General features: G+C 46.0%; 1 protein-coding gene across 4 annotated transcripts in view; it reads right to left on the reverse strand.

The window, feature by feature from the left end:
* The window catches only part of LOC138746562 (progranulin-like), a 54,639-nt gene extending 34,960 nt beyond the window's left edge, over positions 1-19,679 (reverse strand). The window contains exons 1-3 of one of the 4 annotated variants that reach the window (XM_069904845.1): positions 19,611-19,679; positions 12,476-12,553; positions 11,080-11,159 (exon numbers count right to left, since the gene is read on the reverse strand). In XM_069904845.1, coding sequence (XP_069760946.1) covers positions 11,080-11,142 — 63 coding nt within the window. In that variant the 5' untranslated portion in view covers positions 11,143-11,159; positions 12,476-12,553; positions 19,611-19,679. Of the gene's footprint in view, positions 1-11,079; positions 11,160-12,475; positions 12,554-17,108; positions 17,242-19,610 lie in introns of those variants that run through there. The other 3 variants (XM_069904847.1, XM_069904848.1, XM_069904849.1) reach the window with 3 other exon arrangements.
* Positions 19,680-24,517: the final 4,838 nt, after the last annotated feature.

The raw sequence follows: 24,517 nt of genomic DNA on the forward strand, positions 1-24,517 counted from the left end.
TTGTTCCCATTTCTCTTTCCATTTACTTCCTTTTTCTTCTAGTTCTGCACATCTGTTGGCTTCGAAAGTTGCTGTTCCTTCTCAGATGATGTTTTGTTTGCCAGAGTTTCCTGTTCTTGGCATTGGTTTCTCAATTATTAACGTCGATGTTACATTTCTTCATGTTGGATTTTAAGACGTTTTTAAATTTCTTCTGTTGTCCACCTCTTTTATGTTTGCCTTTTTTAAGGGGCAAGTAGAAGATGTGTTTTGGCAGACGTTCGTCTTCCTTCTGAACAACATGACTGTTCCATCTTAGTTGGTTCTTAAGAACGTAGGCTTCAATGCTTGTTTTTTTTGCTTCATTTAGTAGCTGATATTCAAAATGTTTTGAAGGGAGCACTGATGGAACTTTTCAAGTGCCCTCAGATGTCGTCTGTAAGTTGTCCAGGTTTTCGATGCATACAGTAGCATTGGGATCACCACTGCTTTGTGCACTAACAATTCAAAGCGAAGAATGAATAGACAATAGGTGCTGGAATGGGCCAATTGGTCCGTCAAGCCAGCACCGCCATTTATCAATCATTGCTGATCGTTCTCTTTCAATAACTAATCCCAGCCTTATCCCCATAACCCTTAACTCCCCTGCCCACAAGAACCTTAATCCAGCAAATCCACCCCCATCACCCTTTGTGGCAATGCATTCCACAGATCCACAACTCTCTGGGTAAAAAAATGTCTCCTCATTTCTGTCTTAAATGGCCTTCCCTGTATTCTTAAAATTTGCCCTCTAGTCCTAATCTCTCCCATCATTGGGAGCATGTACTCTGAATATAGCTAAACTGATCATCTTCTAGACTTCAGAGGACACTTGAGAGTCAACTACATTGTGGGTCAAGGCACACTAAGTCCAACTAAATATGTCAGATTTCCTTCTCAAAGTGGGATGTTTGGTTTTTCCAATAATCCTAAATTTAATGTCAAACTACCTTTTTAATTCAGATTATTTTAGGACAAGCTATTTTAATTCAATTGAAATCCGATTGCTCTCGGATCTATGGTCCAGGTCTATGGATGCTGGTCCAGGAACTGAAAGAACTCTGATAGTTCAAATTCTACAAGGCATGAATGGAGACAACAACTGCAAATCAATTCATAATCTACTTAACAATATCAATTATATGCCAGAATAAAAATAAAAATGTCACATACTACAGAATTTATAGCTCAGATACATAAAGGAAAAACACAATACTGGATAAACTCATCTGGTCAAAGCGTGTACTTTATAAAGCAAAGATAAAGTTGCACAACCAACATTTCAGGCTTGAGCCCCTCAAGGTGGGGCTTAACCCTGAAATGTTGGTTGTGTATCTTTATCTTTGCAACTTAAAGTACAGGGTTTGACCAGATGAGTTTATCCAGTATTGTGTTTTTGCTTCAACCACATTGTCTGCAGACTTTCGTGTTTAACTTACATATTAAGAATATTTCTAGAAGAAATACTGACAAATAACGATGGAAAAGCCAACATCACATTAACAAGCAAGGTCTCCAAAGCATACCAGCTCAGTGTTTGATACTCAAATTCATTTTTGAAAATAGTTACTGGGACTTGCAGCTACACATTTAAATTCACAGCCAACTAATCTTTGCCTATCAATTCAACACACTGTCACACAAATTTCCATTTTTATTACCCCTTATAAAAAAAATTCACTTCAGTCAATCCCAGTCATTGTTCTTGTTAATGCTCCATCTTCACCCAAAATTGACCCTCTGAACAGCCCCTATTTAAGGATCCTCTAAGCTTGTATCCTGCAATGTTCAAGACACAACCCCAGTTTCTTTTTTATTCCATTTAATAAATCCATGCAGAGCATCCACTTCCATGTTCACCATAGGACAATGGTCCTATGTCATAGGTGCTCTGTGGTTAGTAAGATATTACTTAAGGTGGTATGTGAGTGGAGAAAAAAGTTGAGAACCACTGCAACTATCCATCCAAAATTGCTTATTGAGTTTCCTTTCACAACACCTTTCTGCCTCTAATCCATCACCAGCCTCCAATACATCATCTGCATTGACCAGCTCAAATCATTTTTCCCCATTGTGTTTCATTTGGATGTGCAGTGAGTTTTTTTAAACACTAGTTTAAAAAGTTCAGTAATCAGATTGTGCGGAAATCCCACTTCCTTAAAGGCCAAATGTCAAACACAGCGAAAACAACTAGCATCTGTCAATTTTTAAGTTTGTCTGAATGAGATTTGAAGGTTTGATTACTCAAGGGAGTTGAAGCAGTCTTAAAGCCTAACCACATTTTTCACACAATTAAATAGAAATATCCACACTAAAATAGGACTATATAATCACTACCATTGCCACAAGACGAGAAACTGGCTGCCAAAGTCCACAATTATTAAAGTTGATACTGAACAACTTGAACCCTTAAGGATCCAATTCCAGATGTCCAGAGCCTCTTTTCTATAGCTTTGTTTTTTTTCCTGACAAGATATTTGGTACAAAGCCACAGCAAGGGCCAGAATACACTAAAGTTCATGATAGATACCCAGTTACCTCAAAATTAAGGATTGCTCATTCAAGTATGAAGATCCAACTGCGCTGGGCAGGTCACGCCTCCAGAATGGAGGTCCATCGCCTTCCCAAGATCGTGTTATATGGCGAGCTCTCCACTGGCCACCGTGACACAGGTGCACCAAAGAAGAGGTACAAGGACTGCCTAAAGAAATCTCTTGGTGCCTGCCACATTGACCACCGCCAGTGGGCTGATCTCGCCTCAAACCGTGCATCTTGGCGCCTCACAGTTCGGCGGGCAGCAACCTCCTTTGAAGAAGACCGCAGAGCCCACCTCACTGACAAAAGACAAAGGAGGAAAAACCCAACACCCAACCCCAACCCACCAATTTTCCCCTGCAACCGTGTCTGCCTGTCCCGCATCGGACTTGTCAGCCACAAATGAGCCTGCAGCTGACGTGGACATTACCCCTCCTTAAATCTTCGTCCGCGAAGCCAAGCCAAAGAATTCCAAACTAATCTAGCACAAAGTTAACCTTCAGGAGGCTCATGCCTTCAGTTTTAAAAATCTGTTAAAATAATCAATCTTTTCCTATTCTGAATTCACTTCCCTTTTCTATTTAAATAACAAGCTTAACATCAAATTAAACATTCAAGTTGTGGTAAGGTCTTATTCATGCATTCTCGAGTATTGACAGGAAAAAACACCCAAATGCTATTCACAATTGAGTTTGTGCAACAAAAGAAAATATCAAAAATGTCCACTGTCAAAATCCAATTGCAATGAGTGTACAGTAAAAGACCCAAATTTTGGACTGCTCGGGGATTGGGTCAGTCCAGATTCTTAGGCAGTACTTTTAAAATGCAAATTGAAGGAGAATAAACAGGTAAATTTATGATATTTTATTAATGAAACATTTTTTCATACAAAATACAAAAAAAAAAAATTTTTCTTATATTTCTGCGACTTCTGTGAGGGAATTTCACTGAAACATTTCACTTGTTGAAAGGCATGGACAGAGTAGATGTAGGCGGGCTTTATCCCTTGGTGGGAGAGTCTAGGACAAAAGGACACAACTTCTGGATTGATGGGAACATTGACGCAGAGAAATTTCTTTAACCAGAGAATGGTGAATCTGTGTAATTGTTGCCATAGGCAGTAGTGGAAACAAGGAGATCAGGTGTATTCAAGAGAAATTGATAGGTTCTAACCAGGGCATCAAAGGTTATGGGGAGAAGACAGGGCAGTAGGGCTGAGCGAGTAATTGGATAGAGTGGCGGGGCAGACTCAATAGGCTGAATACCCTATTTCTGCTCCTATGGTCTTATGGTCTAAACTCCCTTTTAAACCAAAAGGATATGGTAAGTAGGATTTTATTTTATTGTGAACAAGTTTAACCTAGTCAATACAACAGATCATTCGACCTTCATCCTGGTGTCAGAAGCTTAAGCCCAAAGATTTTGGAATGGGTGGTTGAGGGAGGGGGGAGGGCACTCTATTCTTCAAACTTCAATGCATCGAAAATTCTATTGCTTGCATTCCACCTTGCACCATCAACTTCATCCATGCTTAGAGATCCATAAAAAGGCAAGATTTGTGTGAGGTAAGATGGCACTAAAGACTCATTGACCAAAGAGTGGTAACACAAGGAAATCGGAGAGGAAAGTGCGGAAATCTACAATAATTAGCCATCTAGTATTTTTATTCAGAAATTATCAACATTGTGTACAAAGTGTTATTCCTCAAGCTTTACATTGCGTGGACTCAAATAATGGAGGCAGAGAAGGAGAAGGTTAAAAAATAAGATGACAGGAATCTCAAGATCATGCCGTTAAACAAGAAAGCCTGCAGATGCTGGGGTCAATCACATTACACTTGTATGCTGAACTCAGCAGGTCACGCAACATCCTTAGTGTGGAAGCAAGGTTCTGCCTAGTAGTGTAGACTGATGTAGATCAATTTTAATTACTACCTTGCTGCTTTGTACATGAAAAATTGCAGATGACCGAGGAGTGAGGGCGGCCCTAGGATATGTGCTGCCTGGCCAACGACAGTCATTAGCCCTGATCAAGGACAGCGAGAAGCTCTGGAATGTGTGTTACCTGGTAACAACATCCTGGCTGATTACTTCCAAAAGTCCCGTATCTCTCTAGAATTATGTGATTACAGGAATGAGGGGAATAGAAACTATAAAGATGCTTGAGGGGAGGGGGACATGTTGGAGTGATTGGTCCACAACATAGAGATGGACATTGCATAGCTTAATGTTGATGGGGTCATTCTTGCCATCCAGGGGTAACTGTTTTGCGATTTGAGAATTTAAACCCATGCATTTGTATGTTCAGGGAGCTCCTTGATCCCCTACCGAGGTGGAGGGGTAATGGACCTCCCACCAAGCTTGTGTATGAATAAAGGAGTACTGGGAAACTAAAGTGTCTGGACTCTATTCCTTATGTTTGCTGGAGAGCGCCACCTTGAACCTGGACAAAGGGGATAGAAAAGCAACCATCCACAATAGGAAGTAAAGGGTAACCAATATTTTGGGGAGAAACACGATAGGCTACAGATCAGGCCCGGGCTCTTCATCAGGTATGAAGGGCCCAGGCCCTAAACAATGGTTACCATTTATTTCTGATGGCCACTGCATAACTTGCTGAGTTTCTCCAGCATGCACATGTATTCCACTCCAGATCAAGGGAAGTAAAACACTAAAGTCTGCAGACACTGTGGTTGAAGTAAAATCACAAAGCTGGAGAAACTTGAAAAGATAAAAATACATAACCAATATTTAGGAGTTGACGAAGGGCTCAAACTATTTGACCTGGTGTTTTGAACTGTCACCTAATCTGTGCTTTGTCTTGCAATGTACAAGTGAATACTGGCACACATGCAAAGACTTTCAGGAACTGAGCGATGCAAGAGGAAGGACAGATGTTCCAACTACTGCAACAGCAAGGGAAAGGTCTTATCAGAGGGAAGAGAATGTGAAGAAACTGGGAATAAGTCCCTTCCCTTTGTGTTTCAAAAGTTAGCCAGGTGGGAAATGAGGATGTGGAACTCCACTGTGGCTCTAAGAGAGAGGCAAAATGCACATGAATTGTAGAAAAATAGCAGCGCAGCTGGACCTACTGTAATAGGAAGAGCAAGGAACGATCTCTTCTGTCAGGTCTACTGCCGTCATAATGCTGATGGCCCCAAACAGGCTTCAAACAGCCTGTAAAAGGAGCCTTTTTCAGGGGTCCATGTCCAAGATGGTGCTTACCACGCTCACAGCGGATCACGTGGGGTTGCACAATTCCCGGAAATCTGCACACTGACACAAGGCACCAAAAGTAGGAAAACACCCTCCCCTATAGAAAAGGTGACCATAGCAGCAGACTAGCAAGGGGCACAATGAATGATGGACATACAGACTCTGGGGACTGGCTCGTGGGAACCATTGGATCCGTGGTTTGAGAGAGTGCCAAGGGCAAAAAGGGCCCTCGGGGAGGGGGGGGGGGGGTCTCTGGCACTGAAAGCTTCTTGATCGTATCGAGTTTCGGATCTGGGAGCTCTGGTTTGCCAATGGATGAACAAAGGCTGCGGCTGCAGAGGCTAAAAAAAAGTGCTGGGGTCGGGATACTGTGATTCTCTTGCTTCCCTTATTTTTGGGGCACTGGACAACAATAATGGCACCTCTTCGTGTGCCTTTAGACAGGCAAAAGTTATTGTTGTGTATTATTATATTTTGTGTATAGAACATGGTAATAAACTAATAGAAATGCTGGAAATGAACGAATAATTGTGGTCTTGTCAACTATTGTGGCATGATAACAAAAGGGCCAAGAAAAACAATGGTCGCATTGGCATGGAAGGTGGGTATCACCAAAATTAATGGGAGAGATCAATATAGCACCAAAATCAACATATTAGCTATTGCAAGCAAAAAGGACAAATCAAGTTGCAGACCTAATTTGAACCAGTTACAGTGCTAGGAGGAACAGCAACATTTCCTTCGCACAAAACAAATGCAGGCTCTTCCAAAAAAGGAATAAATCAACTGGTTCAATTCATGGAACAATCAACAATGCAACTCAGAAGAATTGGGCTACATCACCAACACCTTCCACTTCTTCAAATTAAACTGCAATGAAAAAATCTGTCCTAATAAAACACCCGGAAAAGCAGAAACACAGCAAATTTAATTGATGCCTGAGGAGTTGGTTAATGGTTAAAAGTACAGTAGATTGAAGGCTGCTGCCAAGTTTCAGTAGGTCCGCCTTATCAAAATGCCCAAATGTTTAATCTCAATTTATTTCAAACAAACAAGTGGCATTTGTGGCCGATGCACTTACAGATTAAAATAAAATTTGATTAGACTTGAATAGCAAACACCAAAAACAAAAGAGCTGCAAAGATTTGCAAGGACAATCTGAGCCTGTCACTTGATTCCATGCTTTAAGACTATGGTCATAACCGATTGGAAAGCATGGTCTTAGCTCAAATCTTTCATTTAGTTATTTGACAAAGTATTTTGTTTAAATCTATCCCATGGATAAAGGCCACAAAGCACAGATTCCAGAAGGCAGCAGCAACAGGACTTTTATATAACCATATAACCACTTACAGCACAGAACAGGCCAGTTCGGCCCTACTAGTCCATGCTGTAACAAATCCCCACCCTCCTAGTCCCACTGACCAGCACTCGGTCCATACCCCTCCAGTCCTCTCCTATCTATGGAACTATCCAGTCTTTCCTTAAATGTAACCAATGATCCCGCCTCGACCACATCTGCCGGAAGCTCATTCCACATCCCCACCACCCTTTGCGTAAAAAAATTTCCTCTCATGTTCCCCTTATAATTTTCCCCCTTCAATCTTAAACCATGTCCTCTAGTTTGAATCTCCCCCACTCTTAATTGAAAAAGCCTATCCACGTTTACTCTGTCTGTCCCTTTTAAAATCTTAAACACTTCGATCAAGTCCCCTCTCAATCTTCTACGCTCCAGAGAAAAAAGCCCCAGTCTGCACAACCTTTCCCTGGAACTCAAACCTCCCTTTTAGCAATTGCAGTCCGAGATACTGACTGCCTCGAACTTTCTTGGATGTTAACCCAGTGCAAGGGATGGCAAATCCAGGTCAAGGTCGTTTCTTCAATATAGAGTAATGGCATTATTGCATGAGCGTGCTGACCATTTCAAATGACAGAAGTTCAATTTTAACCAGCTCATATTAACATGGTTCAATAAATTGTTTCCTTGTGTGAGTTATTAAATGCTTCCATTCAAATTTTCACCAAAACAAGAATGACATCAAGAATTATAACCAAAATAAGAACAAGTAACCATTTCAATTCACAGCACTGGCATGAATATCCAGATTTAGCAATCACATCACCATATCATTAATACAGCCTTCAAGATACCCAATAATTCCAAACTGAATGCAGACTAACTTACAAAGGAAGGAATTGCAACAAGGCAATTCATTGAAACACAATTTAATGACAAGTCAAAATCATTTCAACAGTAAGCAAAGGTAGAAACTTTAGCCAAACTCGTCCATTACCAACCAGGTCATCTTCCTTGGCTAACCCCATTTGCTTGTGTTTGGCCCACGTCTCTCTAAACCTTTCCTATCCACGTATCTGGCTAAATGCATTTTAAACTTGGCACTTACATCTGCCTCCACCACTTCCTCCAGCAGGCTTTGTGAAAAGAAGAACACTCTAGCCCTCTAGACTCGGCAACTCCCTTATTTGACTTTTCCATATCCATTTCAGCTCAACAACAGCCTTTTATAATTGGGCAACCAGAACAGCGCGCACCACCTCAAATGTGGTCTCACTGTCATCTTGCACTTATTACCTTTACCTCTGAAGTCAAGCATGCCAAATGTCCTTTCCGACACCCCATCTACCAATATTGTCATTTACAGGGAAATACCAGTATATATTTGTACCCCAATTTCTCTGTTCCTCAACAATCTCCAGGGCTCACCTGTTCTCTGTGAAAGTCGTACCTTGGTTTAACTTATCACTTCACCCTTTGGATTCCCCGACCCCTGTTTTCAGGGACTATCAAGAAGTGCATATACTTCGTACCCCGGTTTTCAACATATATTTTATGTCCCATTTTCCAGGACTGGTTTTGTACCCAACCACCAGCTGGTTCATACTGTAAAGATTTATCCATGGACCAGGTCTGGAGTATATATTATTAAGAGTTGAAAATGGCCAGAGACCAGGGTTAAAAGTTTAACTCCATCTGCTATTCCTTAGCCCCTTCCCCAGTTGATCAAGATCTTGCTGTAAACTCTGACAACTTTCCTCACTGTTCACAAACTTGTGTCATTCATAAGCTTATAAATCATGAGACCAGAGAGAACCCAGTGCAAATCCCTGCAGCGCACCACTGGTCTCCAAGCAGAACAAACCAAAATCCGACAATAGTTCATCCGTCAAAACTGGATGAAAAATAATAAAGCAAAACAATTTTTAAAGTCAGAACTTTAAACCACTGAAACCAAATTGGTGCAAACAATTAATTTGCTAAATATGCAAGTCGGCACTTTAAATTGGTCAATTGCTACCATGACTAAGTATTTCAACCCCAGATAAATCAAACTTCTCAATTTACAGCTGAAGCTGTGTACACTACTATAAAATGATGTCTATTGAAGATAAATACTCCAACTAAATATTAATGCCTTGATTACATGTCAAACCAATTAAAAATACTAAAGTACTAAAATATACTGAAGTAAAACACGAAAATCTGTAGACACTGTGGTTGAAGTAAAAACACAAAATGCTGGAGAAACTCAGCAGGTCAAACAATGACTTTATGTAGCAGAACCTTGAGCCCATCAAGATATGAGAGAATGCCAACAGCATCTGAACAAAACGTTGGGGGGGGGGGGGGGGGGGGGAGGGAGGGAGGAGACAGCACCAATGAGGGGGAAGGAGGGATGGCTGGGTGGATAAGGAGGAAGGGAGGGGAGAATTGGAAAGACAGGAAAGGGGAGGGGGAAAGAAAAGGGGAGCAATTTTAGGAAAGCAGAGGTCAATAGGCCTTTTTACGATGAAACACCGCATTGTAGCCGGCTCATGTTTTAAAAAAGGCAATTTTACCTTTATGGTGACGACCTAAAAGGTGGATCCTGTGGTGCTTTTATGCAGAGCTGAGTCGGGAGCCGGCATTCATAGCTGAGGGAGATGGGGCGAGTAGTGCAGTAACACCAACTCCCACCGTGACATCAAATTTATGCAACGAGAAGGGAAAGTAGCCGATACTCTAAAATGGTGACCAAAGAGCAGGTAAGAGCACTAGTGGAGACCTGTGCAACCAGCCTTAGGACTCAGGCAGATCTGCTCAAGCTAATGGTCTCTATTAACCATATGGTTTTTTTAAAATTCTCACTCCTGGGTCATGGGCGGACGACATCAGCAGCACTCTCCTTTGTAGCCAGTTTCAGTAGCATTCCTTTTACAGAAGTGGTGGAGCGGTTTATCTCCACTACTAAATGTACCCCCCTGGGCAGATGGAAGCTAGAGCAAGTTTGAGCAGTCAATCCACCTTCGGACCTTTCAGAGGCAAGGGCAGTGATGGAAAGATGGAGAATCTCTGTCTATAAAAGGACCTGACATTAATTCCATCTGGCTGGAGAGTGACCAGATGCAACACTTCACTTGTATATCCACAGGACTTATTTACTGCCCAGTGCTCCTTTTGTGGCATTCTCTACATCGAAGAGACTGGTCGCAGATTGTTTTGCTGAGTACCTCTTCTCTATCCACAACAAGTGACCTCCCAGTAGCCAACCATATAAATTCTGAGTCACACTCCCATGTCTGTCCATGGCCTTGTGTACTATCCCACCAAGACCACCCACAGATTGGAAGAACAAAACCTCATTTTCTGTCTGGGCACTCTCCAGCCAGAAGGCATTAACATTAATGAGTCTGCTTTCTACTAAATTTGCGAGCCTTTCTAGTTTTTTCCATTTCTCCCTTCCCCCTTACCCACCCAGCCATCCCTCCTCCCCCTTATTGCTGGTGTCCCCTCCCCTCCTTTCTCCACCTATCATCTCCTGCCTTTGTCACCCCCCCCTACTTTTTTTGTTCGGGTGCCTGCAAATATTCTCTCATACCTTGATGAAGGCCTCAAGCCCGAAATATCAGTTAAGTATTTTTACCTTTGCTACATAAAGGCCACTATTTGATCTGCTGAGCTCCTCCAGCACTTTACCGTTTTAATACTAAAGTATACTCCTAAACATACAAAATTCAATAGGAACAGTTCACCAAGTGAGTAATGGAAAGAACCAAGTTCCTTGGACTCCATCATCTACACACATCTCCTCACTTGTCAAGAAGGTGCAACAACGACTGCACTTCCTAAGAAGAATGAAGTGGACAAGGCTACTGGCCACCATCGTGTCAATTTTCAACAGAAGAGCATAGTGGCCGACTGCATCACAGTGTGGTATAGTTGCTGTAGAGAAATGGATTGGGGGTCAATTCACAGGACCATAAGAGTGCCAGAGAAGATCACTGGAGTCTCCCTCCCACACACATGACCTACTGGGATTGTTGTTTGGAGGGGATGCAAAATCATTGAGGACCTCTTCCAACCTCCACCACGCATCCTTCAGCTGCTCCAATCTGGAAAGAGATACTAGTGTCAGAGCTAGTAGACTATCTGCCGGCTCTGAAGAACAGTTTCTGAGGAACAATTTCTTCCAACAGGCAGCGAAAATGCTGAACGGACAAACAAACTGCTCACATTCACCATCCGAGACTCTCATATTCATGAACCAATATTTATTTACTTGAATAATTGTCCTGCATACATATTGTTTGTCTGTATGTGTATTACGTCTGGTTGTGTTTTGCACCAAGGACCAAGTTCCATCCAGTTGTACTTGTACAGTAAGATGACAGTAAACTTGACTTGAAGTCTTACACAAGATATAGGAACAGAAATAGACTATTTGGCCTTCTCAATCCCCTCCACCATGCCATCATAAGCTGATCCATTCTCCCACTCAGCCCCACTCCTTCTCCCCAAATCCTTTGATACCCTGATTATTCCGATAGCTATCAATCTTCTCTGAACTCCTTCTGAGAAGGAGAGTATAGCATACAAGATTTAAAGCACCAGAACTAACTGAAGCTCCAAGGAAACAGTGAAAAGTTTGGGGTTTTTAAAACAGGACACATAATCTGACACCTTACACAAGACTTTAAAATTCTGAATCAGATAGGATATAAATGGAAGGAGTGTTTACCCTTATTAATCAATCAAATCAGAGCTGACAAAACTCAAGGTTACTAATGACCAAAGCAGAGAGGTAAAATTGGAAAACTTATTAATTAATACTTTGAAGGTTGAACCCTTCCATACCATGCGATTGAGGGAAATAGCTTAAATGCTTTCAAAGGGGAACTTCTAAGAAACAGAAGAGGATAGAAATAAAAGGCTGAGACATTGTGTAAAATACAAGTACAGAGTTACACACACATCCAGATCCCATTTGATTACAAATAAATATTAGGTAAAATACCACAATGAACAAGTACAGAAAAAGCAATGGCTCATCAGATGAGGTAGCCATAAAAAAAATAAGAAAATCAGGAAGGCTGCAGTAACAGTTTCTTCATTTAGACAAATAAGCAATAGTAACTAAAATGACTGATTCCTCAGTTACAAAAGGACAAAGCAGTAAGAAAATGACATTGCTATCTTGCACCAGAATTTTAGCCTCAGATTAAGCTCAAGTCAAATCCAAAATTGTTTTTGGATTTAACCAAAATTAACAGAACTCATTCTCATTACCAACTCATCCAGGGTAAACAATACCACACAAAAACTGTTCTGGTTGACATGACCACTTTTGATGCATCAGTACCCAATTTATAAAATCAATCACCAAAGTATTTTCTGTTACTAAATCTTGAAATATATAATAGCACCTCACCCGTTTACTAACAGCAACACTCTTGCGAAGGCACTCTTGATGTTGAGTTCAGTACAAAATTCCTCCTGATATTCAGACCTGAAATTTTAAAAAACTGGGGTGTTACACCATTGCAGCCTCAAACCAAGACTTTCAGCAAATTAACCACATGTCGAAAGGAAAAAAATCACATGTGTGACAATTGCAGAGCTTCCTGTTATCAAGATCTCATTTCTGCAATAAAAACAGAACTTAGATTTGAACATCCCAAATGTGGCTAGTTTTATTTTTCTATGAAACTCAAAACTTCTCATCTTCAAGATCTTATGAAAGATAAAGGACATCATCTGGTAGTTACTGAACAAGATTTTTTTTTTCTGAAGGCGAGCATGCACGTACTGAAGGCGAGCATGCAGGTACAGCAGGCGGTTAAAAAGGCAAATGGTATGTTGGCCTTCATATCAAGAGGGTTTGAGTCTAGGAACAAGGATACCTTACTGCAGCTGTACAGGGCCTTGGTGAGACCCCACCTGGAGTATTGTGTGCAGTTTTGGTCACCTTATCTAAGGAAGGATGTTCTTGCAATGGAGGGAGTGCAGAGGCGATTCACCAGGCTGATACCTGGAATGGCAGGAGTAACTTATGAGGAAAGATTGTGCAAATTGGGATTGTACTCGCTGGAGTTTAGAAGATTGAGAGGGGATCTCATAGAGACCTATAAAATTCTGGCAGGACTGGACAGAGTGGATGCAGATGGGATGTTTCCAAGGATGGGAAAATCCAGAACCCGGGGCCATAGTTTGAGGATAATAGGCAAACCATTTAGGACCAAGATGAGGAGGAATTTCTTTACCCAGAGGGTGGTGAATCTGTGGAATTCATTGCCACAGAGGGCAGTAGAGGCAGGTTCATTAAATATATTTAAGAGGGAATTAGATCTATTTCTTCAGAATAAGGGTATTAAAGGTTACGGAGAGAAGGCGGGGACGGGGTACTGAACTTGAAGATCAGCCATGATCTCGTTGAATGGCGGAGCAGTCTCGAAGGGTCGAATGACCTACTCCTGCTCCTATCTTCTATGTTTCTTTAAAAAATGTAACATGGCAAAATGTCTCAGGCACTTCACAGAATCAGAAATTTATTGCCATGAATACTTGTCACAAAATTCGTTGTTTCAAACTGGCACTGTCTGTAAGTAGTTTATACGTTATACCCGTCTGCATGGTTTTCCTCTGGGTATACAAATTTCCTCCCACACTCCAAAGATGCACGTGATTAGTAGGTTAATTTGGGCAGAGCAGCCTCATGGGGTGTAGGGGCTGTTGCCATTCTACATCTCTAAATTAAAAAAAAATTAAAAGCATAATGCCTTTACAGCGCCAGCTATTAGGGCACGGGTTCAAATCCCGCACTGTCTGTTAAGGAGTTTGTACATTCTCCCCATGTCTGCCTGAGTTTTCCCTGGGGGCCCTGGTTTCCTCCCACTGTTCAAAATGTACCAGGAAGTGTAAGTTAATTGGGTGTAAATTGAACGGAACTGGCTTGTGGGGCTAAATGGCCTGTTACCATGCTGTTCGCCTAAATTTAATTAATTTAAAACACCTCTTGTACAGACAGTAGCAAAACTAATTGCACTTGATTCCATGTTTCATCACAACTTAGTGCTCTACTTTTAAGCAGGGGTAAAATAGGAAAAAAAGCCACGGCAAACAAGCAGAAATAATTTCTTTTGAAGCACAAGGAAGGTAACTTTGTGCAAGGATCATCTCACACAGCTACACCATGAATCATCGTGCTTTACTGTCACAGGAAACACAAGGACAGTGAGCAACTACCTCCCTGCTCAAAAAGGCAGGATTTACCCTTAAACTCACAACTTTGCACATTCTCTGTAACCACCATGTTTTTTTTTAAGACATACATCAGGGTAACAGTCCCTTCTGGCCCACGAGCCTGTGCTGTCCAATTATACCCAAATGACCTACAAGTGAGAGAAATCTGGAGCCCCTGGAAGAAACCCACACAGACAGGGGGAGAACATGCAAGTTCTTAGAGGCATGGATTAGATTAGATTCAACTTTACTGTCATTGTGCCAAGTAAAATACAAAGGCAATGAAATACAATTATCATCCAAGTACAAGTTTTTAAAAAAAGCGCTATATACAAATAACCTTTCAGAAAAAACACAAGGGCATTCAGCAAGCAAACATTTATAAAAGTACTGACGGTACAATGCAAGTGCGGGACCACTCAGCACTGGGATTTAAGGTTCAGAAGGGTCGCAACCTCAGGGAAAAAAGCTCTTCTTGGGTCTGCCGGTTCGAGAGCGAAAGCTCCTGTAGCACCTTCTGGGTGGAAGAAGAGTAAAAAGTCCATAGTTAGGGTGAGATGCATCCTTGCTGATGCTCTTCACCCTGCCCAGACAGCGTGCCTCATAGATTCGCTCAATGGTGGGCAATTGGATGCCAAAGTGTTCTATGGTCCGATACGAGACAACTGCCAGACTACAAAGAGATCAGAATGGAAGAGTTCAGGGATCAGGTAAGATCATCGGAAATATGGATACCAAGAAATTTAAAGTTTGATGCACGTTCCACCACAACTCCACTGATGTAAATAGGGATAGGAGTGTGGCTTCTAGTATACCTGAAAACCACAATGATCTCCTTCGTCTTCTGAGTGGTAAGTGCCAAGTTGTTTTTGGCACACGACTGTGGTATCATCTGCGAACTTGATTATGGAATTAGAACTAAATACAGGAATGCAGTCATAGGTGAAAGGGAATACAGGAGAGAGCTCAGCACACAGCCCTGGGGCTGACGGTGTTCAAGGTGAGAATGGAAGAGAAGAGATGGCCTAATTTAACAGACTGGGGTCTGTTAGTCAAAAAATGTCCAAGGTCCAATTACAGAGGGATGAGCTGATACCAAGCTGGCGATCATTTTGGTCAGAATCACAATAACAAATGCCGAACTGAAGTCTGACATAAGAGTTGGAGCTGTCCAAGTGAGTCAAGGTAAAATGAAGTGCTACAGAAGTGCATCCTCAGTTGACCTGTTGACACGATAGGCAAATTGATGAGGCCCCAGTCTCTCAAGGCACTTGGTAACGATGGAATGAAGGGATCAAGCCTGAAACGTCGGTTCTATATTTTTGCCTTTGCTGCATCAAGGACACTGACCTGCTGAGCTTCTCCAACCTTTTGTGTTTTTACTTCGACCATGGTATCTACAGAATTTTGTGATTTACTTTTGGCAATGATCGGGGTGAATGCAACTGGACAGAAGTCATTCAGACTCATGGCAGTGGGGCGCTTCAGCACTGGCACGATGGTGGCAATCTTGAAACTCGTGAAAAATCGCCTGGGCCAGGGACAGATTGAAAATGTCCGTGAAGAACCCGGCCAACTGTTCAGCACAGACTCTAAACACACAGCCGGGTAAACCATCCGGACCAGTTGTCTTCTGTACATTCACCCTACTCAAGGTGGCCCAAACATCAGAGATGGAAAGTGAGCGATCACAGATAAGGTAGACAGCCAGAATCCTTTTCCCAGGATAGGAATAGCAAACACAAGAGGACATATGAACAAAGTGAAGGTAGGAACGTTTAGGGGAGACATCAGTGTTTTTTTAAATATACAGAGTTGTGGGTGCCTAGGATGCATTGCCAGGGGTGGTGGTGGCGGCTAAAACATTAAGGGCATTTAAGAGTCTATTAGACAGGCACATGGATGGAAGAAAAATAGAGAGTTATGGGGTAGGGTGAGTTTAGTACATTTTTTTGTAGGAATATATAGGTCAGCACAACATCAAGGGCTGAAGGGCCTGTACTGTGCTGTAGTATTCTATTTTCTATTAACTCCTTTGAACTTGGGTAGCTGGCGCTGTAACAGTGTTGCACTTACCGTTACACTACCCATGCCACCCTTTCTCCAGTTTACTCCTGCACCCCTAACTCCTGCAACTTGTTAGGGAAAATATTGCCAAAGTATCTAGGTCCAGTGGTAGAATACTAATGAAAATTGGGGAAGATGTATTTGGAATTCATGTCATAGAACCATAGAATGCTACAGCGCAGAAAACAGGCCATTCATCCCTTTTAGTCTGTGCCAACCACCCATTGACCTGCTCCCATTCCATCACCCTCCAGATCTCTCCCATCCACGTATCAATCCAATGTTAGTCCATTGACAGATTTGATGAAAACCACGGGGGCGTTTCTCTGCTGTACAACTTTGACGGGCAGAAAATAAAAAATAAATATTTCCAAACAATGATAACCGGATCCTAAATGGAAAAACTTGAATGGAGAAACTCAGCAGGCCAAACAGTGCCTGTATGTAGCACCAACGTTTCCGGCTTGAGGCCTTCATCAAGGTGTGGGGGGGGGGAGCAGGAGCAATGTCTGATCAAAAGAAAAATGACTTCCTGGTGCAATTACCCTGGATCAGCGAACCTTGCTATTCCAGTCTGCGCCGGCAGAACTAAACCTAATTTGTTCATTTCCTTTGAAAGCCCCAGTCAAGGCTCCTGATTTAAAAGGTGCCCCTTTTAAAAACAACAGAGAACATTTGAGATAAAATCCTGAAGGGGCGGGGGTGGGGGTGGGGAATAAAAAAAACTTCAGACACATTACTATATCACAACTTACAGGACCATAAAAGTGCCGTGTATGTCAAAATCAAACAGCACAAGATTTCCTTCTCTCAAGCTTGAGGTCAAACTCAGTAGGAGTGAAATCACCAACTTTAGTTTCACTTCCACCTCCAGTTCACCAACAACCTGGCAGGACACTTCAATCACCACAGGTCCCTCCAGTCTTCTCACTCTGGTCCCAGTTGCATTGGCAGCCAGACCCTGGCACAGAAAACTGGGACGGGGGGGGGGGGGGGTGATGGGGTAGGAGGTGGGGGGCGCTTGGGAGAGACGGGGGGGGGGGGGCAGGGGGAGCGCGCCTGAAGGGGGGGGGGCGCGCCTCGGGGGGGGGGGGGTCAGGTGATGCAGGGGCGCGCCCTGGGGGTGGGGGCAGGGGCGCGCCAGGGGTGGGGTTGGAAGGGGGTCGGGTGATTCAGGGGCGCGCCTGGGGGGGGGGGTAGAGGCGGTCGGGTGATTCAGGGGCGCGCCTGGGGGGTGCGGGGTAGAGGCGCAGGCGCGCGCCGGCGGTGGAGCGCGCCTGGGGGGGGTCGGGTGATGCAGGGGCGCGCCGGCGGTGGAGCGCGCCTGGGGGGGTCGGGTGATGCAGGGGCGCGCCGGCGGTGGAGCGCGCCTGGGGGGGTCAGGTGATGCAGGGGCGCGCCGGCGGTGGAGCGCGCCTGGGGGGGGTCGGGTGATGCAGGGGCGCGCCGGCGGTGGAGCGCGCCTGGGGGGGGTCAGGTGATGCAAGGGCGCGCCGGCGGTGGAGCGCGCCTGGGAGGGGGGTCAGGTGATGCAGGGGCGCGCCGGCGGTGGAGCGCGCCTGGGGGGGTCAGGTGATGCAGGGGCGCGCCGGCGGTGGAGCGCGCCTGGGGGGGGTCGGGTGATGCAGGAGCGCGCCTGGGGGGGAGTCGGGTGATGGAAGGGCACGCCGGCGGTGGAGCGCGCCTGGGGGGGGTCAGGTGATGCAGGGGCGCGCCGGCGGTGGAGCGCGCCTGGGGGGGGTCGGGTGATGCAGGGGCGCGCCGGCGGTGGAGCGCGCCTGGGGGGGGTCGGGTGATGCAAGGGCACGCCGGCGGTGGAGCGCGCCTGGGGGGGGTCAGGTGATGCAGGGGCGCGCCGGCGGTGGAGCGCGCCTGGGGGGGGCAGTGGTGCAGGGGCGCGCCGGGGGTGGGGTTGGAAGGGGGTCGGGTGATTCAGGGGCGCGCCTGGGGGGGGGGGGGGGAGAGAGGCGGTCGGGTGATTCAGGGGCGCGCCTGGGGTAGAGGCGCAGGCGCGCGCCGGCGGTGGAGCGCGCCTGGGGGGGGTCGGGTGGTGCAGGGGCGCGCCGGCGGTGGAGCGCGCCTGGGGGGGTCGGGTGATGCAGGGGCGCGCCGGCGGTGGAGCGCGCCTGGGGGGGTCGGGTGATGCAGGGGCGCGCCGGCGGTGGAGCGCGCCTGGGGGGGGTCGGGTGATGCAGGGGCGCGCCGGCGGTGGAGCGCGCCTGGGGGGGGGTCAGGTGATGCAGGGGCGCGCCGGCGGTGGAGCGCGCCTGGGGGGGTCAGGTGATGCAGGGGCGCGCCGGCGGTGGAGCGCGCCTGGGGGGGGGTCGGGTGATGCAGGGGCGCGCCGGCGGTGGAGCGCGCCTGGGGGGGGTCGGGTGATGGAAGGGCACGCCAGCGGTGGAGCGCGCCTGGGGGGGGTCGGGTGATGCAGGGGCGCGCCGGCGGTGGAGCGCGCCTGGGGGGGTCAGGTGATGCAGGGGCGCGCCGGCGGTGGAGCGCGCCTGGGGGGGTCAGGTGATGCAGGGGCGCGCCGGCGGTGGAGCGCGCCTGGGGGGGGTCGGGTGATGCAAGGGCGCGCCGGCGGTGGAGCGCGCCTGGGGGGGGTCAGGTGATGCAGGGGCGCGCCGGCGGTGGAGCGCGCCTGGGGGGGGTCGGGTGATGCAAGGGCACGCCGGCGGTGGAGCACGCCTGGGGGGGGTCGGGTGATGCAGGGGCGCGCCGGCGGTGGAGCGCGCCTGGGGGGGGTCGGGTGATGCAGGGGCGCGCCGGCGGTGGAGCGCGCCTGGGGGGGGTCGGGTGATGCAGGGGCGCGCCGGCGGTGGAGCGCGCCTGGGGGGGGTCGGGTGATGCAGGGGCGCGCCGGCGGTGGAGCGCGCCTGGGGGGGGTCGGGTGATGCAGGGGCGCGCCGGCGGTGGAGCGCGCCTGGGGGGGGTCGGGTGATGCAGGGGCGCGCCGGCGGTGGAGCGCGCCTGGGGGGGGTCGGGTGATGCAGGGGCGCGCCGGCGGTGGAGCGCGCCTGGGGGGGGTCGGGTGATGCAGGGGCGCGCCGGCGGTGGAGCGCGCCTGGGGGGGGTCGGGTGATGCAGGGGCGCGCCGGCGGTGGAGCGCGCCTGGGGGGGGTCGGGTGATGCAGGGGCGCGCCGGCGGTGGAGCGCGCCTGGGGGGGGTCGGGTGATGCAGGGGCGCGCCGGCGGTGGAGGGGGGGGGACCGGACCCCCGCCGTTATTAACGGTAGTCACGCCGCCGCTCCGCTCACCTCCACACCGGCTCCGCTCTTCACTTCCTCGCCTCCTATTGGCGCAGAGCCCTGTCACGTGAACAGGATACGAGGCGGACAGTCGGGGGCGGAGCCTGGCGGGTGTGGGCGGGGCTTCGCGACAGTGGGCGGGGCCTCTGCCCCATCCCGCTTTCCGAATGGAAGTGGGGCTGACCCAGGTCTCAACAAAGATGTCCTTTTTAAACATAAACCTTAAAATTAGAGCAGAATTAAGGGTCAAACGCTATTGTCTGTCTCACTCGTCGTGGAATTTTGGAACCGTAGGACAGTACAACGCAGAAAACAGGCCGTTCGGCCCTTCAAGTCTGGGCTGACCATTATTCCGCTCGTCCCAATAACCTGCTCCCATTCCATAACCCGCCAGACCACTCCCATCCTTGTATCTATCAAACTTAAGATCGAGCCCGCATTCACCACATCATTCCACAATCCTTCTGAGTACCCCCCCCCTCCACCCCAAACCTTTCCCCTTTCAGCTTAAAACTAGGGCGTCTCGCATTTACCTCCCTCAATCGAAGTGGAAAAAGCCTAGTCACATCCACTCCGTCTATTCCTCTTATAATCTTTTAAACCTCTATTAAATCTCCCTCTTCTTCTTTGCTCCAAGGAATAAAGTCCTAACCTGTTTAATCTTACCCTGTAATTCAATTCCTGAAGACTTGGCCACATCCTAGTCAATCTTATTGATATCCTTCCTGTATTTAGATGATCAGAACTACACATAATATTCCAAATTTGGCCTCACCAATGTCTTAAGCAACTTCAGCGTAATATCCCAACTCCTGTACTCAATGCTTTGATTTATAAAAGCTACAATGCCAAAAGCTTTCTTTACAACCATGTCCACCTGTGACATCATCTCAAGCGACAAGGTGTCTGTACAGTATTCTCAGATCTCTTTGCTCCTCCACTTTCCTCAATTATTGTCATAAACATGTCACAAAATCTTGTTCTGTGGTGGCATTACAAGTGCAAATATTGCTATAAATTACATTTTAAAAATAAATAAATGTGTGCAAAATGTGAGATCATGTCAGGGGTTCATCGTCCAGAAATCTGATGTCAGAGGGGAAGAAGCTGTCCTTGTGCCGCAGAGTGCTCATCTTCAGGCTCCTGTACCTCCTTTCCTATAGTAGCAGAGTGAAGGGAGCATGGCCTGGGGGGTGGGGATCCTGGAGGATAGTGGCTGCTTTCTTAAGATACCGCCTCACATAGATGCCCTCAATGGAGTGAAGTCTGGTGCCTGTAATGTCACAGGTCGAGTTAAACCCTCTGGAGTTTTTTCTTGTCCTGAGAGTTGGCGCCTTCATACCAGTGATGTAACCAGCCAGAATGCTCTCCACGGTACACACGTACAAATTTGCAAGAGAGTCTCTGGTGACATACCAAATCTCCTCAAACTTCTCATGGAGTATAGCTACCGGTGAGGCTTCTTTGTGATTGCCAACAACATGGAGATCCCAAGACTGATCCTCAGAGATGTTGGCACCCAAGAACCTGACATTCTTAACCCTTTCCACTGCTGACCCCTTGATGAGGACTGGTTTGTGTTCTCCTGATTTCCCCTTCTTGAAGTCCCCAATCAGCTCCTTGGTTATGCTGACATTAAAAGCAAGGTTGTTGTTGTAGCACCACTCAACTCGCTGATGTATCTCCTTCTGCTACCGTTACTTGTTGCTGTCTGTGAGTCTGCTGGCAATCATGGAGTTTCAGATTCATACTGACTGTGGCCTTCCAATGAGGAAGTCAAGGATCCAGTTGTAGAGATGGTTGCAAAGGTCTTGGTTTTGGAACTTGGATATAGGCCTTTTCTCCCATCTTGATGACCAAGTTGTCCACCATAGTTTGTCCATTTGACTAATTTGGCCCATGCCCCCTTCTAAACCTTTCCTATCCATGTACCTATCTACATCTCTTTCAAATATTAGAATTGTACTCTTTTCTTCCTACCTGACTATATATGCCCCAGATGATCTATATAAGGTATCTCCAGCCTTCTGCATCCCAGGGTGAAAATCCTAGCCTATCCAACCTCCCCCCGAAACTAAAGTCCACCATTTGCAGAAAAGTTCTTGTGAACAGTGGTGCAGTGCAGGAGCTCACCAAAAATGGTGACAAGGAGGTGCAGGAGCTGCCCCATGAAGTGCCTGGGGTGGCCCTCTGAGGTGCTGGAGCGGCACTCCTGTGAGCTCCTGCAGCACTGCACCCTGCTTGTGAATCTTTTCTGCATCCTTTTCAACACAGGTGCTCCCTGGCTTACGACCGTAATTGGGATCAAAGGATCGGTCCTATCTCGAAATGGGCACAAGTCGGGATTTTGCCCGCGCGCATGGAATACCGAAGTCTTAAAACAAACCTTTTGATCAAATCTTTTTTTCATCGTAGATTTGATGGTAACAACATAAAGCTTCCTGAACTTGTCAATCAGCTTCGATGAATCTTTCCACATTCTGATCCATGCTTACCTTGTTAGTCAGCATCCCAGGGTCCGTAGGCTGGGCACAGCCATCTTGATTCTGCACGCACAGAGGAATCAAGTTGCCTGTGCCCATCCTATGGACCCTGAGTCTCTGACTAACAAGGAAAGTACACACTTTTTGACTCTTACATGCCCTCTATCCCTGTTATTGTTAATATCAAATACAGTTTAATATGTGTAAATTTTATATTCTTTCTTTGTCTCTATTTTTAAAAAATTTCAGCCCTATGGGCAGATTGTCTTGTTGCCTAAGACACAAGTTGGGGTGTACCCCTGTACTCCAAGAGTGGTCTCACCAATTCCTTGCAAGCCTATGAAATGCCATCCCAACTCCTCTACCCAGCCCAATTACAGATGAAAGCAAATGTACCAAGTACCTTCTTCCCCACTGTACTTCCAAGTCTCGCCATTCTGCAACACTTTCCAGGTTGCTATCCTTTGGTATGTGTGTCCAGCTCTGGTTTTACCTCCCAAAATCCAACATCTTACTTGTCTTAAGAAAGCAGCATCATTCTTAAGGACCCCCAGCACCCAGGCCATGCCCTCTTCACACTACTGCCACCAGGAAGGAGGAACAGAAGCCCGAAGATAGACATCCACCAACACAAGGACAGTTTCTTCCTCTCTGCCAAAGAACCACAGACACTACCTCACCTTCTCCTATTTTTGCACTATTTATTTACTTTAAAATTTAATTTATAGCAATATTTGCACTGTACTGCTGCTACAAGACAATGAATTTTGTGGCATGTTATGATTCAATTCATTTGGCATTCTTTCCCCCCCACTTTCTCCACTCACCTAGATCCTGTTGTCAACTTAGATCACCATCCACTATACCACGAATTTTAGTGTAACCCACCAACTTCCTAAAAATTAACTGCATTGTCTTCCAACTCATTAATAGAAATGGCAAAAAAAACATCAATCCCTGTGGCAATCAAGCATTTCCAGTCTGAATCACACTCTCCTCAACTACTCTCTGATTTTGCCATCAAGCCAATTCTATATCCAAATGATCGGCTCACCCTAGATCACAGGCAATCTGATCTTCCAGACTAGCCTACCATGCAAGACCTTGTCAAAATCCTTGCAGAAAGTCCATGCAGACAAAGTCCTACCACCTTGCACTCATCAATCTTCTTGTTCACCTCTTCAAAATCTCAATCAGATTTGAGACACAAGTTATTATTATAATACACTCTACTTTGTTCAGTGTCAGACTTCATCGCAGCCTGATTTGGTAATCCAAGTTACCAGGAATGCAAAAGGCTGCAGAAGATAGAAAGAATAGCCAAATTGATCAAGGGTTCTGATCTCCATACTTCATTAAAGTATCAATGTGAGGTGCAATCTCAAGAAGCCAACCAACATCATAAAGAACCATGGTCACAACCTCCCCCAATATATTCTCACCTTTCCTCTCTCTCTCTCTCTCTCTCTCTCTCTCTCTCTCTCTCTCATCATATCCAATTAACACCTTTTGTCTGCTATGTTCCTTCTCCTCCCATTCTTCACTTTATCGCCAGCCTTTTAATTTGGCACCTGCCTGATTTTTAAATCATACCTTGAGGAAGGGCTCAGGCCCGAAACATTGGTGATGTATCCTTCGCTCCTGTGGACGCTGCGAAACCGGCTGAGTTCCTCCAGCATTTCTTTGTTTTTACAACCTCTTTTGAAGTCCAGCACCTCTAGATCCAAAAAAAAATTTTTTTAAATCAAAAGGCCATCAGAGACATCTCGTCTTACTACCCTAACCATAATCTACTTCAGGACCACAAAAATAAGTATCTGCACTTTGGAAATGCCACTTTTTTCTTGCATTATTTGTGAATATTTATTTATCCTTTCTATTTATTATCTCTTTCAGTACTGGGGCAATTTACTATTATAGTTGATGAATCATGCATCTGTTTGGTGGCAGCAAGTAAGAATTTTGATGGATCTCTACATTGTACTTATGCCTATGACAATAAACTCGTGATTAAGAACATGGATTAAATGCTAAGGCAATGAGCCAGATTAATAAAATTGCTGTCTTTCATCTTGTTCTGGAGTCTGTGATCCTTACAACTTGCTTAAAGTGGTGAGAATAGACTGAGATATGTACGTAGCACACATGTCCAGAACATTTCAGAATCCCATGCCTGCACACTGCGTCGCACAATATTGGAATGGGCTGGAGATCAGATGGGAATGTTGTTTCTTCCCTGAACTCATCCAAGTGCATGATGGGCCAGATACACTTTGTGCTTGGCTCCTCGATCGTCATTGAGATGGCAATGCCATTCAGGGAGCAACACCATGTTGTCGCAAGTTTTGTCCGTGTGGTCCTATTTCATCAAATCATGTACGAACAGCTGCTGTGTGCCATTTAACATCACAATGTGTGGCCCGTGAACTCCAT

The sequence above is a fragment of the Narcine bancroftii genome, chromosome 12 (assembly GCF_036971445.1).
Source record: "Narcine bancroftii isolate sNarBan1 chromosome 12, sNarBan1.hap1, whole genome shotgun sequence".
NCBI classification, from domain to species: Eukaryota; Metazoa; Chordata; class Chondrichthyes; order Torpediniformes; family Narcinidae; genus Narcine; species Narcine bancroftii.